General features: G+C 36.4%; 1 protein-coding gene across 1 annotated transcript in view; it reads right to left on the bottom strand.

Annotated features, from left to right (window-relative positions):
• Positions 1–1,629: 1,629 nt before the first annotated feature.
• LOC119771155 (induced during hyphae development protein 1-like) overlaps positions 1,630–22,085 on the bottom strand; it is a 103,950-nt gene continuing 83,494 nt past the window's right edge. The window contains exon 4 of the mRNA XM_038266599.1: positions 1,630–1,920. Within this exon, the coding sequence (XP_038122527.1) occupies positions 1,638–1,920 (283 nt within the window). The 3' untranslated portion in view covers positions 1,630–1,637. The remainder of the gene's footprint in view (positions 1,921–22,085) is intronic.

The following is a 22,085-nucleotide window of genomic DNA, read 5'->3' as shown; positions in this document are numbered from 1 at the left end:
ATAAATAATAGTCTTAATAAAAAAATATTGTGCATTAGAAAATAAATTTAAGATCTTAATCTTCCACAATCCGGAAAATATGTCAAGTCAAATACTACAAAACATTGTGTTTTTAAATTCTAAAATTTTCCAATTTAACAATCTGACATTTTTTTATAGCAATTTCGTTTTGAAAATAATTATTTTTGCTTTCATTCGATACTAACAAAATGGTTTACCAAAAAAGCTCAGAAAATTTAATTATAGCACTAATCAGAATGCTGAAAAGTTCAACTTTTAGCACATGTGTCAAACAAGTTGTATGGAACAGTAACACTTTACCCATTACAAAAGAACACTTTGAATGCTTTAAGCTTTATTTATTTGCCTACAATACTAAATTTTTTGCCAAAAATCGTATTTAAAAAAATGTCTTCATGTTCTATCACAGTTTTGAGTTGATGAAAAACGCGGACTAAAAATCATGTTCAAATGTATTTTTCAGGAATCGCAAAAAAAAAAAGATTTGTTATAATTGCAAAAAAGATTTTTAAGAACTCGTCGTTTTCATAATATACGACTCGTGTTGAAAAAAATCTTTATTTTGAAACTCGTTGCATAAACTACTATTTTTGATTGGCAATACAAAATGAAGCAAGTTTCCCTTAATTTGGATTATTGAAAAATTAATTAATCGAGCTACCCCTCATTCCAATAAATCTTGTTTTTGCAGTGTTGCAGAAATGAGCAGAAATCTTCAGTTGAAAGATTAGAATGTCAATTTTATTTTTGAAATACCATTAAATGTTTGTTTTCCTTTCAACATTTTGCAGTGTTGCCTGTAATTATAAAGAACAGGTGACAGCTTACTCGCCATAATGGCGGATGCTATAAAAAAATCTTCACCATTTTCTCTACAGTACCTCTTTCTTTCCTCATAACTTTTTTCTCCGCCGTAAATTTCGCCTGATCTATGCGACGGATTGTCATCGCTCCGAGTCGGCCAGGCACGCAAATTATCTTGTTCCGGTGCAACAGTTTGAAGTTATTTCTTTTCAATGCGCTTCCAGCCCCAGCCTGCTTCTCCTCCTCCTCGTCAGACACGCAAAAGAGGAGGAGGAGGAGGCATCAACTATTCGCGGCTTAGAAAAGGGTTAATTGTTGAATGGAATTCCGCTTCCTCGTCACGTCTGCAAACAAGAGACCCCGCCATTGGGGTTGTCCACCGGGGCCACGATCTGATCCGATCTCGTGGGTTTTTTGCTGGCCGCGCGTACGTGCCGTTCCGAGAAATGCTAGACTTGTGGGAAAACTTTACACTCCCAACCGCAAGACGGTTTGCCGAGCTTCGATCGCATTTCCTCATTGCCGCGCTCGGTGTAAAAACAATTGAAACGGGGTGAAAAAGTTCATTTCCCTCGAGACTTGATGGCCTTTGGGACGCGGAAGTGAAGGTTGGCGCGAGCCAATTGTCGGCAAATTATAGCAAACAATTATGGTAGACTAGAGACCTGCAGCTTTGAAGTGGATGGGTTCCAAAGATTCCAAGAATGTAGTCCCAAAAAAAAACGAATTAATTAAAATGTAAGCAAAATAACTGTCAAAATGACAGAAAAAAGTATGAATGTTCTATTGCCCTGCTGTCACTTTGGCACTACTTACTCTTCCTGCAGCTCGATTCCACTATCATCCAGGCCCGCTAGGCTGCTGTCAGATTGCTGTGACTGGCCTTGCTGCTGCTGCTGCATCGGGTGGTGGTAGTGGGGAAGATGGTGGTGGTGGTGCTGCTGATAGTGGTGGACACTGTTGACAGTGGTGCCGGCGCCGGCCAGCACCGCCGGTGAGTGGAAAAACTCCCGCTCGGCGTGCTCCGGCAGCGGCGTTGGGGTCTCGAAGACCAGCGTTTCCACCATCGAGCCCTTGGAAGAGCCGAATGAGACCCTGCGGGAAAGAGTGGGAGAGAGGAAGTTGGGTTAGAATTTTTTATAGCAACTCAACAAACTGTCAAAATTACACTCTTCACGCCAACCAACGACAATCTTGCCGGACGATTTACATTCGCGATCACACGGCGATCATCATCAAAGTCGAGATGCCGCAAAAACAAAACCGCCATCAAGATAGAAAGTAATAGAAACCGGCTTGCCATAAAAAAAACAAGACGCGACATGAATTTCAATGTTCGCGAACGGTGTGTAATGTTGCAAACTACAAACCGTGCGAGGTTGACCCTATTTTTTGACTGTCATGTGAACGGCGCCGAAAGCATGTCGTCTAACAGTGTCGCGGCACTCCTGAAAAAAAAGATTGCCCGCAAAAATTAGGCCCCTCCGGTCAGCGGCTTTTGACAATTGCCATTGTCCGGGTTAAAAAATTCCGCAAAAAAGTGATTAAATTTTACGCACATGTGACGATCTCGCCATCAAATTTGTTTACAAATAAGCTTTCGTGCTCATCGTATGACGTTTCATTTTTATGGCATCTTTTTATGGCACCGCTTCGCAGCGCTCAGTAACCTCACTTTCGCTTGACGTTTCACTTTCGGGACCAATGGCAATTAATCGTCGGTGGGCATTCAATTAACTGATCCATTTAATATCGTTCAGATAACACGTTTCCCCAGTTCCGGACACGAGTCAAGACCAAGACATTTTTCCCCTTTTTCTAATCGAAAAAAAACATATTATACCAAAGTAATAAGTGGCAGAAACAATCTACTAAAGGAGGGGGGGCCTCTCCCCGAAAAAAAAACGCATCAATCAAGACGCCCGAAGTTAAAGTTAATTGGAAAGAGCCATAACAATAATTCATTTAGTCAAGCCGGCCGGCACTGGCTGGTTGGGCTAAGTCAGGTTTAGGCGGATAGAATGTATGAGGCGTAGTTAGTTGAGTGCTTTGCTGCTGTTTTATATTTCTAATATACACAGCTATCTACGTCGTATAGCACCACACTATCATCAGAGAAGGGTTTTATGGACAAGTCACGATCTGGGAAATTAAAAAAATAACATTGAGTTAGCTGTCAAATTCGCAGAAAAAATGGCAACATTGCTTTTTAAGGTTAAAAATATAAACAAGTTGTTTTGCTACGAAATTTTTTAAACCAAATTTCAAGCGATTTTGGCTTTTCTATGCAGTTCTAAACAATTCTAAACATTGAAGATTAATGAAAAATCAGCAAAATTTTTTAAAAATTTGCTTGAACAATGTTCTATTAAAATCATTTATTATACTGTAGCTTCTTCCATATTTCCAAATCTTATCAAATCATAACATGTAACGAGGAATCTTCACAATTCTAAGCATATGAACAATTATTGTTACAAATACATAACACAAATATGGTAATAATCTATTTTTTGATGTTTCCAAAACCTGGCATCACTGGATTCTAAACCTGAAATACTTATAAATTGAAAACAGTGCTGTGACGTCTGGTTTTTTTTTTTGTAAGACTCCGATTCCGGATTTATGATTCATGGCAAATATGTTCTAAACAGTTCAAAACATTTCTCGCTTACTTTTTCAAAAGGTCATATGTACATAGGAAACCCATGGCGAATTGGTTGTTTTGAAAAAGTAAACTAGATTTATGATTTTAGATTCGAACATATTTTGACAAAAATATAAAGAGAACACGTAAAAACAACAAGTTCTTAACTATTCTAAGGAAATCTCATATTTATTACACTAGTTTGAACTAAAAAGCATGGTTTTCAAAAAGTTAATATAATTCTAAGCAATTATCAATAATTCTAAACCAAATTAAATTGAAAAATCATCGCATTAACTCGAAGAAATAAGCAATTCTCAACAACTGGATTTAAAAAATCATCAAATTGACTCTTAGAAATACAGTCTGAATTCACTTGAATCATTGCCTCCATCCAACGAGATTTCTAAACAATTCTAAGCGACTCTAAACAGTTCTTAACAATTCTAAGCAACTCTGAGCATCTTTAAGGCTTCCGGTTTTGTCACAATGATTTTATTTGATCAACTAAAATGCTTCATGTTTAACGAGTTAACGTTTTTTGTATAATTCTAAGCAATTCTCAAAAATTCTAAACAAACTGGATTTGGAAAATCATCACATTGCCTATAAAAAATACAGTCTACCATCCACCTAAATAATCGTCTCCAAACGAAGCTTAACGAAGTTCTAAACAATTCTAAGCAATTCAGAACAATTCGAAGCAATTCTACAAATTCAGGTATTGTCACACTTATAACATTTGATGAGATTCAATTCTAAGTAAATTATATTTTAAAAAATCGTCACATTACCTCGAAAATAAAGGTTTCATCGTCTCCAAGCGATGCAAATTCTGAACAATTCTAAGTATTTCCAAGCAAGCCAAGGCATTTTTGATCATTAAATTATTGTCACAATTGCAACATTTGATTCAACTGATAAGCTGATTCAACAAGTTAATGGAGTTTGTATAATTCTAAGCAATTTTTAACAATTCTAAACAAGCTTGAACTGGAGAGTCACCAAAGCGACATGAAGAAATCCATTCTGCAAACCACTTAAATCGTCACCTCCAAGCGAAGCGAATTTTAAACAATTCGAAGCATTTCAAAGCAAGTCCCAGCATTCAAGTAACAATTCAAATGCTGTATATTCTTATATGGTTTTAAAACAGTTTTATTGGATGCAACAATGTTTTATAAAAACTTTTATCGAAGCCAACAGGTTTTCATCTAGCGTAACCTTCAACATACTTTCAAGGTTTCTTCCAGACTTGACTAGGAATTCTACTTAGAAGTTTTAATTCAGTTTTCTTGTTACACTTCGAGATTTCCTGAAGAATACATGGCGAAGCTTAAATATCTTGACGAAGTCTGCAATAAACCTTTTTCGTCTTCATAAGGAATTTGACCAATCTTGTTGGATTTGAACTGTCACTTCAATTTATTCAGTTGTTGAACGAGAAACACAGTGCTAGGAGACGAATTGTTTTGATCCAGCTTTTAAGTGCAGTTACAAGTGATCTCTTAACGAAAAGTTTAAGTAAGTGTGCTGAGAATAATAAAAAGAATAAATTGGTGGTTTTGGTTGTGTTTTTTTTTCTACGAAATGATTACCGATTTACCGAATTGCCGATTTATTTCCAGAATTTTTGATTGTGAACAATTCGTTTATTGCAGAAATGGCGCCTGTGCAGTTGTTGCTTATTATTATTTTTATGAAATTAATAGTAATTTTATTTGGTATCGATATCCTGTTACAGTCGACTCTCTGGTTGTCAATATCCAAGGGACCGTCGAGGAAGAGAATCATCAGTTTACAGAACGATGCAAAATGAAGACTCGATTGAAAATATTTTTTTCTTGATACCCAGCTATGGGAAAGAATCATGGCAACGTCCATCAAACAAAAACAAACTAATGTCAAACACCCTTCAATGCTTCGTTTCGCCAAAGAAAATGTCTATGCAAGCCATGAGAAAGTGAAATTATTGACAACCGGAAGAGATTTTTAAAGCAAACAGAATCCAAGGGACCGTCGAGGAAGAGATCCTTCAAGCAAGAGAAAATATCGAGGAATAAAGCCAATCGAAGTATGCAGTTTGAAGGGACTGAAGAATTCATCGATAGATGGAGCAATATTGATATCGAGAAGATCGACAGCCAGAGAGTCGACTGTAGTTATATAATTATGTTTTTTTTCGCAGTTTATAATATCGCAACATGGCGTTTTACACATTTTGTTTTTTAGAGTGTTTCGCAGACTTTTTAATGAAAAACTTGATCAGAACAGTTTAAAGTGCTAATGGTTTTCAAAAAGAAATTGAGAGTCGTGTGGTGTTCGTTGGATCGATCGGAGAGTGAATCGACGCGCGCGAATCCGCGGGAAAGTGGTGGAAAGTTCTAGAAATCATTGAAAAAAAGGTCGCGGTGTGCCCAGAGATGTTGGACCATCAGTCGTGTGGTGTTCGTTGGATCGATCGGAGAGTGAATCGACGCGCGCGAATCCGCGGGAAAGTGGTAGAAAGTTCTCGAAATCATTGAAAAAAAGGTCGCGGTGTGCCCAGAGATGTTGGGCCATCAGTCGTGTGGTGTTCGTTGGATCGATCGGAGAGTGAATCGACGCGCGCGAATCCGCGGGAAAGTGGTAGAAAGTTCTCGAAATCATTGAAAAAGGGGTCGCGGTTTGCCCAGAGATGTTGGGCCATCAGTCGTGTGGTGTTCGTTGGATCGATCGGAGAGTGAATCGACGCGCGCGAATCCGCGGGAAAGTGGTAGAAAGTTCTCGAAATCATTGAAAAAGGGGTCGCGGTTTGCCCAGAGATGTTGGACCATCAGTCGTGTGGTGTTCGTTGGATCGATCGGAGAGTGAATCGACGCGCGCGAATCCGCGGGAAAGTGGTAGAAAGTTCTCGAAATCATTGAAAAAGGGGTCGCGGTTTGCCCAGAGATGTTGGGCCATCAGTCGTGTGGTGTTCGTTGGATCGATCGGAGAGTGAATCGACGCGCGCGAATCCGCGGGAAAGTGGTGGAAAGTTCTAGAAATCATTGAAAAAAAGGTCGCGGTGTGCCCAGAGATGTTGGGCCATCAGTCGTGTAGTGTTCGTTGGATCGATCGGAGAGTGAATCGACGCGCGCGAATCCGCGGGAAAGTGGTGGAAAGTTCTAGAAATCATTGAAAAAAAGGTCGCGGTGTGCCCAGAGATGTTGGGCCATCAGTCGTGTAGTGTTCGTTGGATCGATCGGAGAGTGAATCGACGCGCGCGAATCCGCGGGAAAGTGGTAGAAAGTTCTCGAAATCATTGAAAAAGGGGTCGCAGTGTGCCCAGAGAAGTTGGGCCATCAGTCGTGTGGTGTTCGTTGGATCGATCGAAGTGTGAATAGGCGCGCGCGAACCCGCGAGAAGTAGATCGGAAAAGAATTGAAATAGAGATTCGCATCGTTGAATTATATATTATATTTTCATTTCGTTTTGAAAGCCCATCCCATAGCATCGTTGCTCGGATGGCACGCCGGCGGTAAGAAGTTAAACATAAAAATTGTACATCACGGAATAATACGTTAATTCAAAATTCATTTCGTTTTGAAAGTCCTTCCCAAAGCATCGTTGCTCGGATGGCACGCCGGCGGTAAGAAGTAAAAAATACGCGATTGATAAGACCTTCTCATAGCGTCGTAGCTCGGAAGGCAACGATTGTTTCACTTTCTGGTCATATCATCTACCAAGATGAATCCTGACCTTTCCTTTCCTTCCCCTACTAACACAATTCCCCCACTTCCCGTGATGCTTGAAGGAGATGCTGTGGATTCAACGGTCTCATGCGGTGTCAACAGGTATAGAGCGACAAACTCTGTGTCTGATGAGTCTGCAACTTCAACTATCGGACTAACATTCCTACCTTTGTTGAACTGCATCTCCTTGGGGGGGCGCCGGTATTGACTCAAAGCAGAGATCTTCAGGGGTTATACAGTGAGGATGATTAGCTCCCACTACTCATCTGTTGGTTCATTGTGTAACTTCAGCTGATCCGTCAATAACGGAGTAGCAGCTCATTGGCAGTCAACCATGCTCATGCTCATGCTCATGCTCATGCTCAATGGTTTTCAAAAAGAAATTGATAAAACTTTGAATTCTGCAAGTTTTCTTATACAAAACCATCCAGATTTTATGCCGTGTATTGCTACGCGCTGTCATTTGCAATTTGCTGGTGCTGTTTGAGTGAGTTAAGCTGAGTTTTTTTTAATTTCAGTTAAGATTTTTGTTTCACAGATCATTTAAACGTTTAAAAAGTAATATTATTTGTCCAGTGTATGTTGTACAGGTGGGATCAAAGGTATAATCAACTACAACATGAAAAGGTGAAAATAAGCTATTCTTCAGGACAGTGCAGCGCTTATAAACCTGTGATGGTAATAGTGTTTACAATGAATTGTATATAAAGTGGCTTGGTTAGTGTATATTATGTAATAAAAACACCATTAAAACGAACAAACGCTGTTGTTTTTTTATTGAATTGTTGTGAAATTTTGGCGATTTCTCTAGTCGGATCGTTTTGCAGTAATCAATGACAGGCAAGCGCTACGGTCTCAGCTTAAGCGATTGAATCTTGAATAAAACCAGTAGAAAGCTACATTATCCTGACTGAAACCTTAATAAATCACTCTTAAAACAAGTCATTCCTAGTCAGTTTTGAGAAAAAGCATTTAAAGAAGAAATGAATTTAAAACGGTTTCAAACAAGAATAAGTATATTTAAATAAATTTCGCCATATTGCCTAAAGAATAATGTTACTGAAAAGCGTAGCCATGTTGAATTCTTGAGCAATGACCTTGTTTAAATTATTTTTTTAGGTAAAATAACAAACTTTTTCAAATGATTTGAGAAGGCGCGTACCATTTTTTCGAACTATCTCCTAAAAATGTTTGATGATTTTTTTCGGCATTACCGTTACAGTGCATTACATGAGAGATTTGATCACTGATATTTATGGCTTTAATATTATTGACTTGTGAATTATTGTCGACCAAAAGTATTTTCTGATTCCATTTAGAAGAAGAATCATTGCCTTCGATAAAATAATTATGCATGCTTTTCAGTCTACGATACAGGCTTTTGGTTTCCTTGCAGAGTAATTGAAAATGCATTTTGTTCTGTTATAAGAATTTAAGAATTCTTTCAGGCTACAACAAAACTTATTTCCCAGCTAGACAGCATTATTCGTATCTTGTAGAGCTCTTTAAAGCATCAACAAAGCATACAATAAAATTATTCTGTCTCATGAAACTCTTCATTTTTGCTCTGGCTAACCTCCTAAAATGGTCCATTTTGGCTTTATTGCTTATTTAACTCGTATTTAACTCAGCATGTGGGACTAAAAAGCATCTCTCATACATTTTTCGAAGTATTCTGTACAACCTCTTCAAAACTACAACAAAACTAAAATTGTTACTTGGATCTGCTATTGTCAATAATTATAAAGTTTGATTTTCTTCGAATTCAAGTTTAACATCACAAAAAAAATCTGCAATCCACACAAATCACTATCTCATAAAAGCGAACCGCATTCTGAACAATTCTAAGCATTTCTAAACATTCAGCTATTGACAAAATTATTTCATATGATTAAACTTGACAACCATAGACTAAATGCAATTGTTAAACAAATCATCGTCTCCAAGCGAAACGATTTCTAAACTATTCTAAGCAATTCTAAGCATTTCAAAGTACTTCTAATTCAGATTCCCTTGAAGATTAAAAAGGCTCACTAAGAATCCGTGAGTTCAATTCTCGTACTGGAGAGATGAAGTTTTTTTTTTAAATTTAAAATACCAAGCATATTCAACGAGTTAATAGAATTTGTACCCAAAGCAATTCTCAACAATTCGAAGCATTTCTAAGCATTCAGTTATTTTCATGATCTTTATGGCTTCAATGCTTATTAAAATATCGAATAAAAATCAAATGCTTACAATAACTAACTAGCTACCAATAATTGATTTTTTTTAGTGTTTCCAGACTGAGGGTGACTCATATCCACCCCGTGTAGTGTCTCCATCGCCATGCTATGCACACTATTCTACCAAAATTGTGGACGCGTAAAGTGCTATAGGCGTTTGGGTTGGGGCCATCACCATTATTATTAACCTTGAAAAATGGTCGCCACCAGACGAAAATGGTTCGTTTACCAGATATAATTTTGCCTCCCCTTGTTTGCACTGCCTTTACTGTTGTTATTGTTACACAGTTAAAAAATCGCGGTCATGTCACATCTGGGAATGTGGACACAGTTTGAGTCAGCTAGAAACATGTAAATTCACATCTTTTTTTGTGTAATAATTTTTTTCGCATAAATTTAAGTCACAACATCGAAAAAGAAGTAATTCTACCCAACAAATTTTCAGGCTTCCTAAATTATTATTTTTTTACTGTGCAGCAGATTTGTTTTACTCCTCTGTGTAGTAGGTAGTTTGCCAACGAGATTCCATCACCAGAGTGCTCTCACTGATGTTTTGATGGCGACTAGTGTACTGCCACTAGACTAGAGAGTGAATTAGCACAGTGCGAGAATGGTTTATTTATTATGATTTGGAGCGCGCGCACGCTCGAAAAGGGCCAAAAGGTAAATTGTTATTGGCCCTCGTTGGGCTTTGCATTATTTCTTTCGCAAAACTGAAAGGTTTCTGTTTATCACACTAAAAGCAATGTGAGTAAATCGAAAAAGCTGGCTGGCAAGGTCGTGAACGTGATGTTTGCGTTAAAAAGGGTGTTGAGAAATGTTTGTTTACATTATGAAAGCGCAACTCATTCAACGGCGATAAGATAAACATTCTTTCGATTGGGATGTTTGTGAAATTACTGGCGAGACTGGCAACACTGCAATCACTAGGTTTTGATTTAGCATAGATATTAGTCGCAAGACTTAAAATTTCATGATGATCGCGAGATTTTAAGATGATTGAAAAACTGTAAGTTTACAGGACTGTAAGATTACAAGACTGTTCTATTGTTTGAATGTAGAAATGTGACACTGTAAGGTTGCACGATTGTAAAAATTGTAGGAATGCACTTTAATATAATATGTCCAGGGGCAAACAATTTTGAGAAAGTGTGATTAAATTAATATGAAATAACACCTTGATCTCACTCAGTCATAAATTTCATTTATCATTCACTAAACGAGCCAAATTCTCCTTTCACCGACATCTTATCCAATGCTCCATTTGGCGTTAATTTAGACAAGCCCCCGAGGGGATTAACCCCTCATCAAAATATAGTTATTCCCGTGAAATTAATATTCAATCTCAAACCAAAAAACTTAAACAGCTACCGGTCGTCGCCCGTATTGCGCTTTCCGTCCCAATCACGCGCATTTCGCCTCAGGTGCAGCTCATAAATTTCGGCCCGAAAATGTGGACTCGTTGGCGCTGGACCCAACTCGATTATTTATCTCAAATTTTCGTCTCACACGCGAACACGGATTTGAGACTGAAAAAGTGTAAACTCGTGCCACGACCTCGGGGTTACATCGTGGTAGGGTGAGAGTACCGATTGTTGAACGTTGTAGTTTGATTTTGCAAACAAAAATGATTCAAATTAGCATAGGTCCAAAATAGGTGCATTTAGAACCAAAATAGTTGCACACTAGTACCAAAATAGGTCCTTCCATCCCAGTTCTATCAAGAAGGTCAAATGTTCGTATTTTTCTCGCCTTCGCTTCAGCTAACATCTTCCAACCAAAAATCAGCTGGTTGGCATCTTGGTGTGACACATTCTTGGCTTTTTTTCCCTGTCTCGTGGTCTGTTGTGTTTACGGCGTGCGCGGCGGTCGTCGCGTCTCAAATCGGGCGATTTAAAAATATTCTGTCCCTTTTGGGTGGGACGACTGAGACGTCGCTGAGTGTGTTCACTCAAAAGGGAAGTTTAAATTAAAATCAAATGAAGATAAATTTAGCGTTCGACAGTGTGTTAGTTGGGCCGATGTTTTCACCGGCTTTAACAAACGATATGCGGCGAGAACTGTGTTGCCGCCAAAGAAAGAAATGTTGTTTTGAGTTAAGTAATTTTTCATCGTTTCCAGAGTTGCACAGAGAATAAAAACTTAGTTTTTCAACTGACTCCTGAGCAATTCTCTGAGATTTCGGTCATTCGATTTTTTAATTGTATTTTTTAAACCGGCTGACACTTTTTTGCCCGAAGAAGTCATTTTGCATCATTAGTCTGTTCATATGATTTTCCATACAAATTTGTCAGCTGTCCATACAAAAATGATTTTTTGATCGATTTGGTGTCTCCGGCAAAGTTGTAGGTATGGATAAGACTAAACTAAAAAAAATATACACGATAAAATTTTTTTGATCAACTTTAATATCACTATTTTTTATTTTCTGTTATGTTTTAGGGGACATCAAATGCCAACTTTTCAGAAATTTCTAAATCATTGACTGAGCCATGAATTTTCAAAAAATCGAAATACTGGTCGCAAAAATTTTTCAACTTCATTTTTTTATTTAAAATCGAAATTGCAATCAAAATGTACTTTAGTGAAACTTTGATGTGCATCGTTTTCAAGTTATAGCAATTTTCAGATAACTTTTTTGAAAATAGTCACAGTTATTCATTTTTTTTAAATTAATGCCCATGTTTGCCCACTGTTCAAAAGATAAAATGAGAAGCTGAGAAAATTACCTATATTTTGCTTTTTTGAACTTTGTTGATACGACCCTTAGTTGCGGAGATATTGCCATGCAAAGATTTTTTTTTGTTTTCTAAGTCTCACCCAAACAACCCACCATTTTCTAATGTCCATATCTCAATAACAAATGGTCCGATTTTCAGTGCTAAAATATGAAACATTAGTGCAATTTTCCAATCATTACGAATACAATATTTTCATTTTTTTCAAATCAAGACTAACATTTCAAAAGGGCCAAACATTGAATAACATGCCCTTTTGAAATGTTAGTCTTGATTTAAAAAAATAAAATATTATTTCGAAAAGATCGGAAACAACATTCAGCAACTAAAGGTCGTATCAACAAAGTTCAAAAATGCTAAATATAGAAAATTTTCTCAGCCTCTCAAAAATATTTTTTTCTAAGGTGAGCAAAAATGGGCACTATTTAAAAAAATTAATAACTGCCACTATTTTCAAAAGAGTTACCTAAAAATGGATAGAACTTGAAAACGATGCACTTTATCAAAATTTCACAAAAATACTTTTTGATTGCAAATATGATTATAAATTGAAAAATTAAGTTGATTTTTTTGCAACCAATATTTCGATTTTTTTTAATGTCGGTATTGTTTCAGAAATCCATAACTCAGTCAAAGATTGTTTGCACATTCTGAATATTTCTGAAAAGTATTGGACATCAAGTCCCCTAAAACATATCAGAAAATTAAAAAAAAAAATTAGTGTTTTTTGCATATGAAGTGTTTCTGACAAACAGTGAAATTAAAAATGACCAAAAAATGTTTTAACGTGTATTATTTTTGCGGAATTTTTGCCTTTGCCGAAGACACCAAATCGATCAAGAAATTCCTTCCAAAGATACTGATTTTAGAATTTTCATAAATCATTTTTGTATGGACAGCTGCCAAATTTGTATGGAAAATGATATGGACAAACTAATGATACAAAATGGATTCACCAAAAAAGTTTCAGCCGGATTAAAAAATACAAAAATTAAAAAAAAGATCGATTTCGTAGATAACTGCTCTACTTACTGACTAGAATTGGTGCAAGAAACCAATCATCTGATGCAGTGTTCCCACTAGCCTAAGCCATCGGCTAGGCTAGGTTCATTTTTCTGGTTCAGGTTCACTCCACACGTCGGCAAGCATCGTCGGCTCAGGCTCAACGAGCGCCGTGAGCCATGGTTCAAACCAGGCGAGGCTAGCCAAAATGAACCATTGGCTTGAACCAGGCTTGAGCCTGATCAAAGAATGTTAGGCTAAACGGTGAGCACTGTTACACCATGATACTGTTCAACCCTAAATCTACTACTGCGTAACAGTGTTACACCGTAACAGTGTTACACCGTAACAGTGTTACACCATAACAGTGTTACACCGTAACATTGTTACACCGTAACATTGTTACACCGTAACATTGTTACACCGTAACATTGTTACACCGTAACAGTGTTACACCGTTACATTGTTACACCGTAACATTGTTACACCGTAACATTGTTACACCGTAACAGTGGTACACCGTAACAGCACAGACAAACAGACGAGACCAGGCCTGCAAAATGTTTCCAACCCAGCGTACACATGAAGCAAACTAAAATGTCAGTTCACTGCTAGCATCTGACTATAAGCCTACTGTGTCCGTTCAACCACTGCCGCCTGACTCGTGCCGGTCGGCTGCTGGAGAATGAGAGACGTGAAAAAATGAGCTACACTCACTCAATTCGTGTCGTATGACTGACTCGTAAAATCCTCTCTAAACACTATTTTGACTATTTTTAAACAATTGAATGGTTCTAGACTGTGCAAAACACTTAAAACAACCATAACTTATATTCAAAATTACATTTCCACGCATAAATACCAACTTTTTGCGAAAAACTTGTTTCTTTATGAGTGTGCGTGCAACGTCGAATGAGCGTTGGTCGACTACTGCCTCGCATTGCAGCTGCTCAGTGAGTTAGGGCACCTACGACTGAGTCGGGTTTGTTTATGTGACGGTTTTGCGGTTCAGTGAATGGATCTGAAAAAATCGTGTATGCGTCGCCGATTTTCGCGTCAGGACCCCTGACATTTTCAGCTCTGGACGAGACTCTCCATACAAATATTTTTTGAAATCCATCGTCCTTTATCAAACCACCAAATCACGGCGACGCCAGCGCTGCCTAGTGAGCTGATGCCGGAACGCAGCCCAAACATACCAATACAAACGCATTACTGTCAAGTGTCATGTTAGTGTATGCGTGAGACAATCAAGCCTTAACGATTGTAAACATCAACAGCTGATCGAGATAATTTTGTTGTTGTTGATGAAAAAAACGACACCGAGGGCCAATCGCAGAACTTCATGAGCCAAATCATGCGGCAGCACCAGCAACGACGCAGCTCAACCGCAACGACAGGGACCAAACCACTAGTCCTCCCGTTGCTTCCAAGTTCTTTCGAAGATTCCTCCTTCACCGAAACCTCGACTCCATTATCGACAAGACACCCTCGGTCACGAAAAAACCAGTAGTGGCTGCCGAAATAGAAAAATCCAATTCAATTATACCGGATTTTTTTCCAGTATGGGCGCAACCAGTCATAATCTACGCAATATCGCGAAAGGCCAAAAGGATGTCCAGCAGCATCAATCTTAGCAGCAGTCCACGAAGCATAAGCAAGTTGCTCCGAAGGACATAACCCCACCACAGGATCCAACTTTCTCCGTAGTAGTAGTGTGCTATTTCCTTGCTAGTCAGCCGCTCATGTGGCCCGAGACTGTCCCAATCTTGTCCCGCAAAGCCTGGATTGTTGATCATCATTAGAATTCCTGAAATCTTTTATTTTTTATTATGTTTTCATTTGTCTCGCATGTGCTCACGCTCAACTTTACAACAACAAAAACACATCACACACACTGAGAAAAGACGGGCGAGCTGTCACAACAGCAGCGCCATCAGCGCCGGGTGAGTGGATGCCGAAACAAAATTGCATTTGAAATAACCGTTTTTGAAGGACGATGGTTCGGCCTTCGAGTGTATCGTCTGTTTGTCTGTGGTAACAGTGTTGCAACGAATGTTGTGGTGTAACAATGTTACAGTGTACGAATGTTACGGTGTAATAAATGTTACGGTGTAACAAATATGATGTTGTAACAATGTTACGGTGTAACAATGTTACATCATTATATTTGTTACACGGTAGCATTGTTGCACCGTAACACTTATGCATAGTCATGGTTTTCATTAGCCGGGTTAGCCTAGCTTAAGCCATGGTTCATGGTTCACTGAACCAGGATTGAACCACACAAGGAAGCTTAAGGGGTTACATACATGTATATTGGCAAAAAAGTCAGAGGTTAGTATGAGCACACACCTCAACTTTTTTTTAAATTCTTTTTTCACGTCATTAAAATATACATTTTCACCTACTTTCAAAACAAATTTTAAGATATTTGGTTGCATCGTTGCCGAGATATAGCAATTTTAAGTTAGCAGTTTCAAAAAACGGGTGCCACGATATCTCAACACGGTCTTGACCAAATCGGCTCAAAATTTTGGTGAATACTCGTTAAACCAATTCCGTGTGCATGACGAAGCCCGATTTTCAAAAAGTTTATTATAAAAAAAGATAAAAATATTTTTGTGTTTTTCATATTAAAAAACCGTTTGTTTTTGATTTTTGTATTTTTTTAAAAAGCTAATTTTAAAAATTGGGCTTCGTCATGCACACGGGATACATCTTGAGAGTCTTCACCTAAAATTTCAGCCAATTTGGTCCATCCCATCTCGAGATATCGTGGCACCCGTAAATCAACTTATCAACAGCCCGCTTTGCGCACGGCAAAATTTTGAACTTAAATCGTCTCTAACTCAGTTTAATCATTAAATATCTTCATGAAACTTTCAGGAGTGATTAAAAATCATGTTTTGAGTGGATTTATCAAATAATCTATAATATAAAATTTTGTGATTTTTTACATGTATGTAACCCCTTAAGCCTAACCAATTTTATTGGTGAACCTAGCCTAACCGGTTCATTTGGGAACTCTGATCTGATGTACCAAACTTCATGAAATTGAAAGATTTGACAGTCTATGATCATGCCGTTTTACTCTGATTCAACCTAATAAATCTGGAACCGCACAGTAAAAAAATGGTAATATTACATCTCGGAAAAAATGTGTAATTTTACCTCTGAAAATGTGCTGCTACCGGTATCCCCAAAGAGGACACTTCCAAACGATCTTACAGAAATCTTATATATAAATAATCTTACAATGTAAACACTGTTGTTTTGCGCAAAATAAATACTGCCGTCTGTCTAACACGAGTTCAGTGTCTATTCAATCGCCACTTTTTCACTGCAAAAGATTGAACCTGATACGCGAACAAAGTCCTCAACCAGCAAAAACGCGATGGCTTCATCCAATCGATACACCTCGTTCAATGAAGTATAGAAAAAAAGTAAACCTCAGAACCAGCTTTCGATAGCCATCCCCGATTCAACTCTATAGCCGGGGTCTAGTCTGACTAATCGGATTGGCCGCGATGACAATGCAACCCGTACGATCCCTGCACCAGCCACCGCGTTCCGACGTGTTCAAAGGTACAAAGAATCACCGGCAGCAGCAGCAGCAGGGAGGAAATCAAATTAATCGAGTTTCCATTGATTGCCTCCCACGCCCCATTCCGGCGATCCGTTAGTTTGCCAATAATAGTGGTGGCGGTGAACTCGCGAGGTGATGATAGTTGGTCATGCCACGAAATAAAAAAAACGGTTCTAAAGTGACCCCTGTTGAAGCGTAAGTAGGTTAGGTCATGGTCAGATTTGAGGTAAGAAACCTCAGCGAAAATTTAAAATTATCAGGTGATTAAGTAATAAATTGGCGGACTAATAAATTTAAATCAAATTATGGCCAAAAGAAACTTTGATTTCTTTCTTCCTGCTTAATTTGAGTAAAATGGTTGCTTTTGCGATTTGCTTTTCGCTGCAAACATCACAACATGAGCAGGCAAATCATTTTGATATGATTATTCAATTACCGGAATCAGCTTCGGCTTAATGCGTGGCTTAGATTAGATAATAATCAATCTGGTACGCAGTTTGGCAGCAAATTTTCATGCAAACTTTCGTGTGCATGAGAAATTGAGGAAAGATTTTTAAATTGATTGGTAATATTCTCTCAACAGAATATTTCAAATGCAGTAGTTGTTCGATAACTGGGCCGTAGCCCAATTAAAAGGAAGCAAACGTCAAAAACCAAAACAAACCGAAATGACCGAGGGGTTGGTAGATGCAAAAATCACGTTGAATAACTAAAAAGCTTTTTTTCCAGCATTTAACAGATTTTAAGTTACAATCAGAGAAATATAAGAAGTAAACATGGTAAAAAATTTGAGTAACTTTCACTTTTATATTTCATCAGGACACAGTTATACATCGGTGGTCCCCTCGTTATTTTTCGCTCAGCCCAGTTAGCGAGCAGCATACGGTAAATGGGCTACGTTCTCTGCCCAGTTACCGAACAAGAACTGTAGTTTATTAAAAATTGGCAAAAAGAACGAGCAATAGTTTTTAGATTTGATTAAAAATTATCAGAGATCAACTTGTTTATTGAATTAAATTAAAATTTTAGATTAATAAGTTTAAAATTTCCTATTTAATAAAGATTTCCAAACTACCCAAATTCAATAATTTAAAGTTTACAGCAAGTTAACGTCATTTGAGTTAATTTTTCACAGTATACAACAAAAACAAAACACAAAAAAACAGCTTCGTCAGCTGATCGCTTTCGGAAATCAAAACAAAGCCGCCCATTTCGGCCTCTTTGCTGGACTGCTTTTCTTTAAGGTTTTGTTTCTGGGACTGGGAGAAAAAAAAAACTTTGCCCTCTTCGTAAACGGTGTCGGACGGGGGGCCTTAATAGTTTGTATAATTACATGTCTCAATCTCCGCCGCCGATCTATCGTGGAGGCACATCTCTAAAGGCGGTAATTATCAAAGTGATAGGGAGTTGGCTCTCCGCTCTCTTTCTCTTTATAAGGTTTTATTTGGATCGCTTCGTTGACCCCTAAAGTTGCAATAGCTATAAAGGTATGGTTGAAATTAGGTCATGTGTGAAAATGATTCAATTTATCGCTATTAGGATATTAAAAAACTTGAACAAAGATAAATAAATAAGGAAATGAAAAAAAAAAAACGAACCTTAACAAATTCCACACCCCTTTCAAAACTGTCACTTACCGCTTCCAAGAAGTACCACATCAGATCTCAAATCTGCTCGCGCGCTGATTATCGCTCTCGCAGAGTGAAATCTTGCTTAATCTGGTAGCCGGCCAACGGCACTAAAAAAGGTCGTTTCTGCTTAAAGACACTTGGTTCTTGTTATGACCAGAAGCAAAATAAGCCAAACCAGCCGGCTCGCAATCCACTTGAAGAGTCCCTCTTCTACCCTTTAAAATGTTTATCCGAATGTTATTACAACATTTTTATCGCCACCGCGCGCCATCACATCTCATTTGTCTGTCATTGCCTTTTTGTGTCCCCAAAATAAGGCAAGTTTTGGGGCAGATAGGCACGGTTTGTAACCCTCAAGAGACATTTGACAAAATTGTTCAGAAAATTGTTTTAAAAGTTTATTATAAGTAACTGACAAGTTATTTTATGCAATGAAATGATTTTGAAAATACCAAACAAGTAAACAGATAAACTACAAATTTGTATACTAAAAAAATAGAAAAACAGAAAAAGCAAAATTTATCTAAAAAAATCGTACCGTACCAGAAGTGTGAATAAAATAAAGTAGCAACAAACAAGCTAAAGAAAAAAAAGAAAACAGAATGAAATAAACGATAAAATAAAAAAGAAACGTAAATACACTATACAGTGGACAATAATGAAAAATAAATTTTAAAAACTCAAACAATCAAACGAACCCAATTAATCTAGCAGCAATTAAACAGTATAAAAAATAATCAAAAAATTATACAAGTATAGAAATCAAGCACGGTCACGATAAAATTATCCAGGTTCGATTACGATAGTTCAATCGAATTTTTTTATGCATTTTCACTTTATTAGAGTTTTATTTTGATATTTTTTACAAAATACCGAAAATTATAAAATATATTTCTCATTATAATATATGCATTTTCACTATATTAATTAATTTTTCTTAAATACTCAAATAAAAAAAATGTGTATTTTTGAAAAACGAAGGGACATTTTAGCATATTTGTCTTTATAAGAGTATATTTTTGTAAAATATTAATTTTTTTTTAAATTCCGACAATGTCATCGGTGATAATTTTTATCGACGATAACAGAAGATAACTTGAATTTAATATACCTATTCCTAAAAATTGACTAAAACCAACCACATTATGTTGAATTTTCAAGCTTCATCTAAGGAAATATTTTTTATACTTTGAAACTTAAAGTATAAATACAAAAAAAAAAACACAAAATACGTATTTTTTTGAAAGTACTCAAATGTTAATAATTTGCAATATTGGTTACAAACGATTCGAAATTTTGCATGCATTTTCACTGTTTTAAAGTTTTTTGAATGAAATACTTAAGTTTTCACAAAATACCGTATTTTCTCGAAAATACTCACATTTTTAAATTTTCAATATGGGTATCAAACAATTCGAAATATTGCATGCTTTTTCACTGTTTTAGAGTTTTTTTAATGAAAAAGAAATCATGAAAATTTTAGTACTTTAAATTTGAGTATTTCATTCAAAAAACATTCTAAAACAGTTACACATAGGGGAGAGTGGGGAGACTTGATCCCCGGGGACAGTTGATCCCAAGCCTGTATCTCGTCAGCATGTGGGTAAAACAATTAGCTTTGTTCTAGAAAGTTAAGTGAAATTAATTAAAACTCATTGTAGAAAACAAAGAAAAAAAATTTAAAAATGTTTAGATTGAGTTACACACATTTTTCTAAAACGAGCTGCCAAAATATTCCAAGAGATCTTTTTTTCTTTGTTTTGATATGTATAGAAAACACTCAAAAAAATTTCACAAAAATATTTTTTATACATGAATTGCTTGATAAACTTATCAACTCCAAACCTCTTACGCATTTGATTTTAAATTTATCGTCATACTATTTTTACAATCAATTGTTTAAAAAAGTGCGTTTAGGGACACTTGATCCCTGCATTTTTACAGTCACTGGAATTAGCTTCAAGATTAATCAATTGGGCTGGGTTTTCATACATAGTTTCCTATAGTTAGTTGTACAGAACTTACTGCAGTTAGAACCTTTTTTCAAAAGTTTTGTAAACAAAAATTTCCAGCCTTTGTAAACATGCTTAATTTTGGTCTAAAAAATAATATTTTAAGTTTTTTTTTTAATATTTTACAAACGAAACTTGTTATATTTTGAACACAAACGTACAGGTTTTATGTGAAATTGCTGTAACTTATAGAAAATTAAAAGTTTGAATGAATAGGAAACATTTTGCTTAAGATTTCTTCAAAATGTTGAAAGGGGGATCAAGTTACCCCTAACATTTTTAAAATGCCGGTTTAAAATATTTTTTTAAAACACTTGGCATGATTCGAAGAGTTCATCTGATGAAATACCCTTATTAGCCAAAAAAGGGGATCAAGTCTCCCCACTCTCCCCTACATGCAAAATTTCGAATCGTTTGATACCCATGGGACCATCCATAAACCACGTGGACACTTTTTTGGGAATCTGTTACCCCCCCCCCCTCTCGTGGACAATTGTCCATACAAAAAAAACTTTTTGTATGGATCGTGAACAATCGCCATACCCCCTAAAGTGTCCACGTGGTTTATGGATGGTCCCCATATTGCGAGTTATAAAAAAATGAGTTTTTTCGAGAAAATACGGAATTTTGTGAAAATTTGAGAATTTCATTTTTAAAAAACTCTAAAACAGTTAAAATGCATACAAAATTTTGAATCGTTTGAGAACCATAGTACGAATCTTAAAAATTTAAGTATTTTCGAGAAAATATGGTATTTTTGAAAACTTTTAAAAGATAAGTTATTTTGTGATTTTATTAGTATTTATGCTTTGAAACTTACCATATTATAAAAAAAAATATTACTAAGAGGAAGTATGTAAATTCAACATAACTTTTAGTCAATTTTAGAAATATATTAAATATAAGGTATCATCTGTTACCGTCGATAAAATTATCGCCGATAGAATTATCGGAATAACGAGAACGTTAGCGATAAATTATCGTTATCGTCCCGACGATATTGTATTCGCTAGACGATCATATTATCGACGATAATTCTATCGATAAACAACCTTGGTAATAAAGTCAAATTTTAGCACAAAATACTATTTTTTTTTCAAAAATATTCAAACTTAAATAAATGTACGGAATTAAAACAATATGGTATTTTGTGATAGTTATAAGTATCGAAAATAATTAATGTTAAAGTAAAATGCATACAAAATTTTGATTCTTTCAAAATCATATTACAAAAAATTAAAATTATAAATATTGTAAAAATATATGAATTTCACGAAAACAAACTCTGATAAAGTAAAATTGCACATTTCACATCGTTTGATAGCCATATTGCATAAAATGAAAATTTTAGCATCTTCAAAAAAACTATGCAAATTTTTTAGTAATATGCAAAACTAAACTCTAATAAAGTGAAAATGCATATAAAATGTCGCTTTGTTTAATACTCATATTTCAAATCATGAAAATTTAAATTGGGAGAACCAGGGTTAACTTAAATCACTGCTCTAAAACGAGAAAAAAGGGCGCACAACCACTTCCGAAGCAAAACAAAAACAAAACTCCAGCCTCATCGTGTGCCGTCTCTGGCTTGCAATTCGGAGGAAAAGCGAACCGGGCAGATTAGATTTAGAGTGTTTATTTACTTTTCACAACTCTAAAACCCGCACGGAAAGTGACAAGTCAGTTTGGTCTGGCTGCTTTGT

This window comes from Culex quinquefasciatus, chromosome 1 (genome assembly GCF_015732765.1).
Source record: "Culex quinquefasciatus strain JHB chromosome 1, VPISU_Cqui_1.0_pri_paternal, whole genome shotgun sequence".
Lineage (NCBI taxonomy): Eukaryota > Metazoa > Arthropoda > Insecta > Diptera > Culicidae > Culex > Culex quinquefasciatus.
The sequence above is the reverse complement of the archived record's forward strand: the minus strand, read 5'-3'. Positions and strand labels throughout refer to the sequence as shown.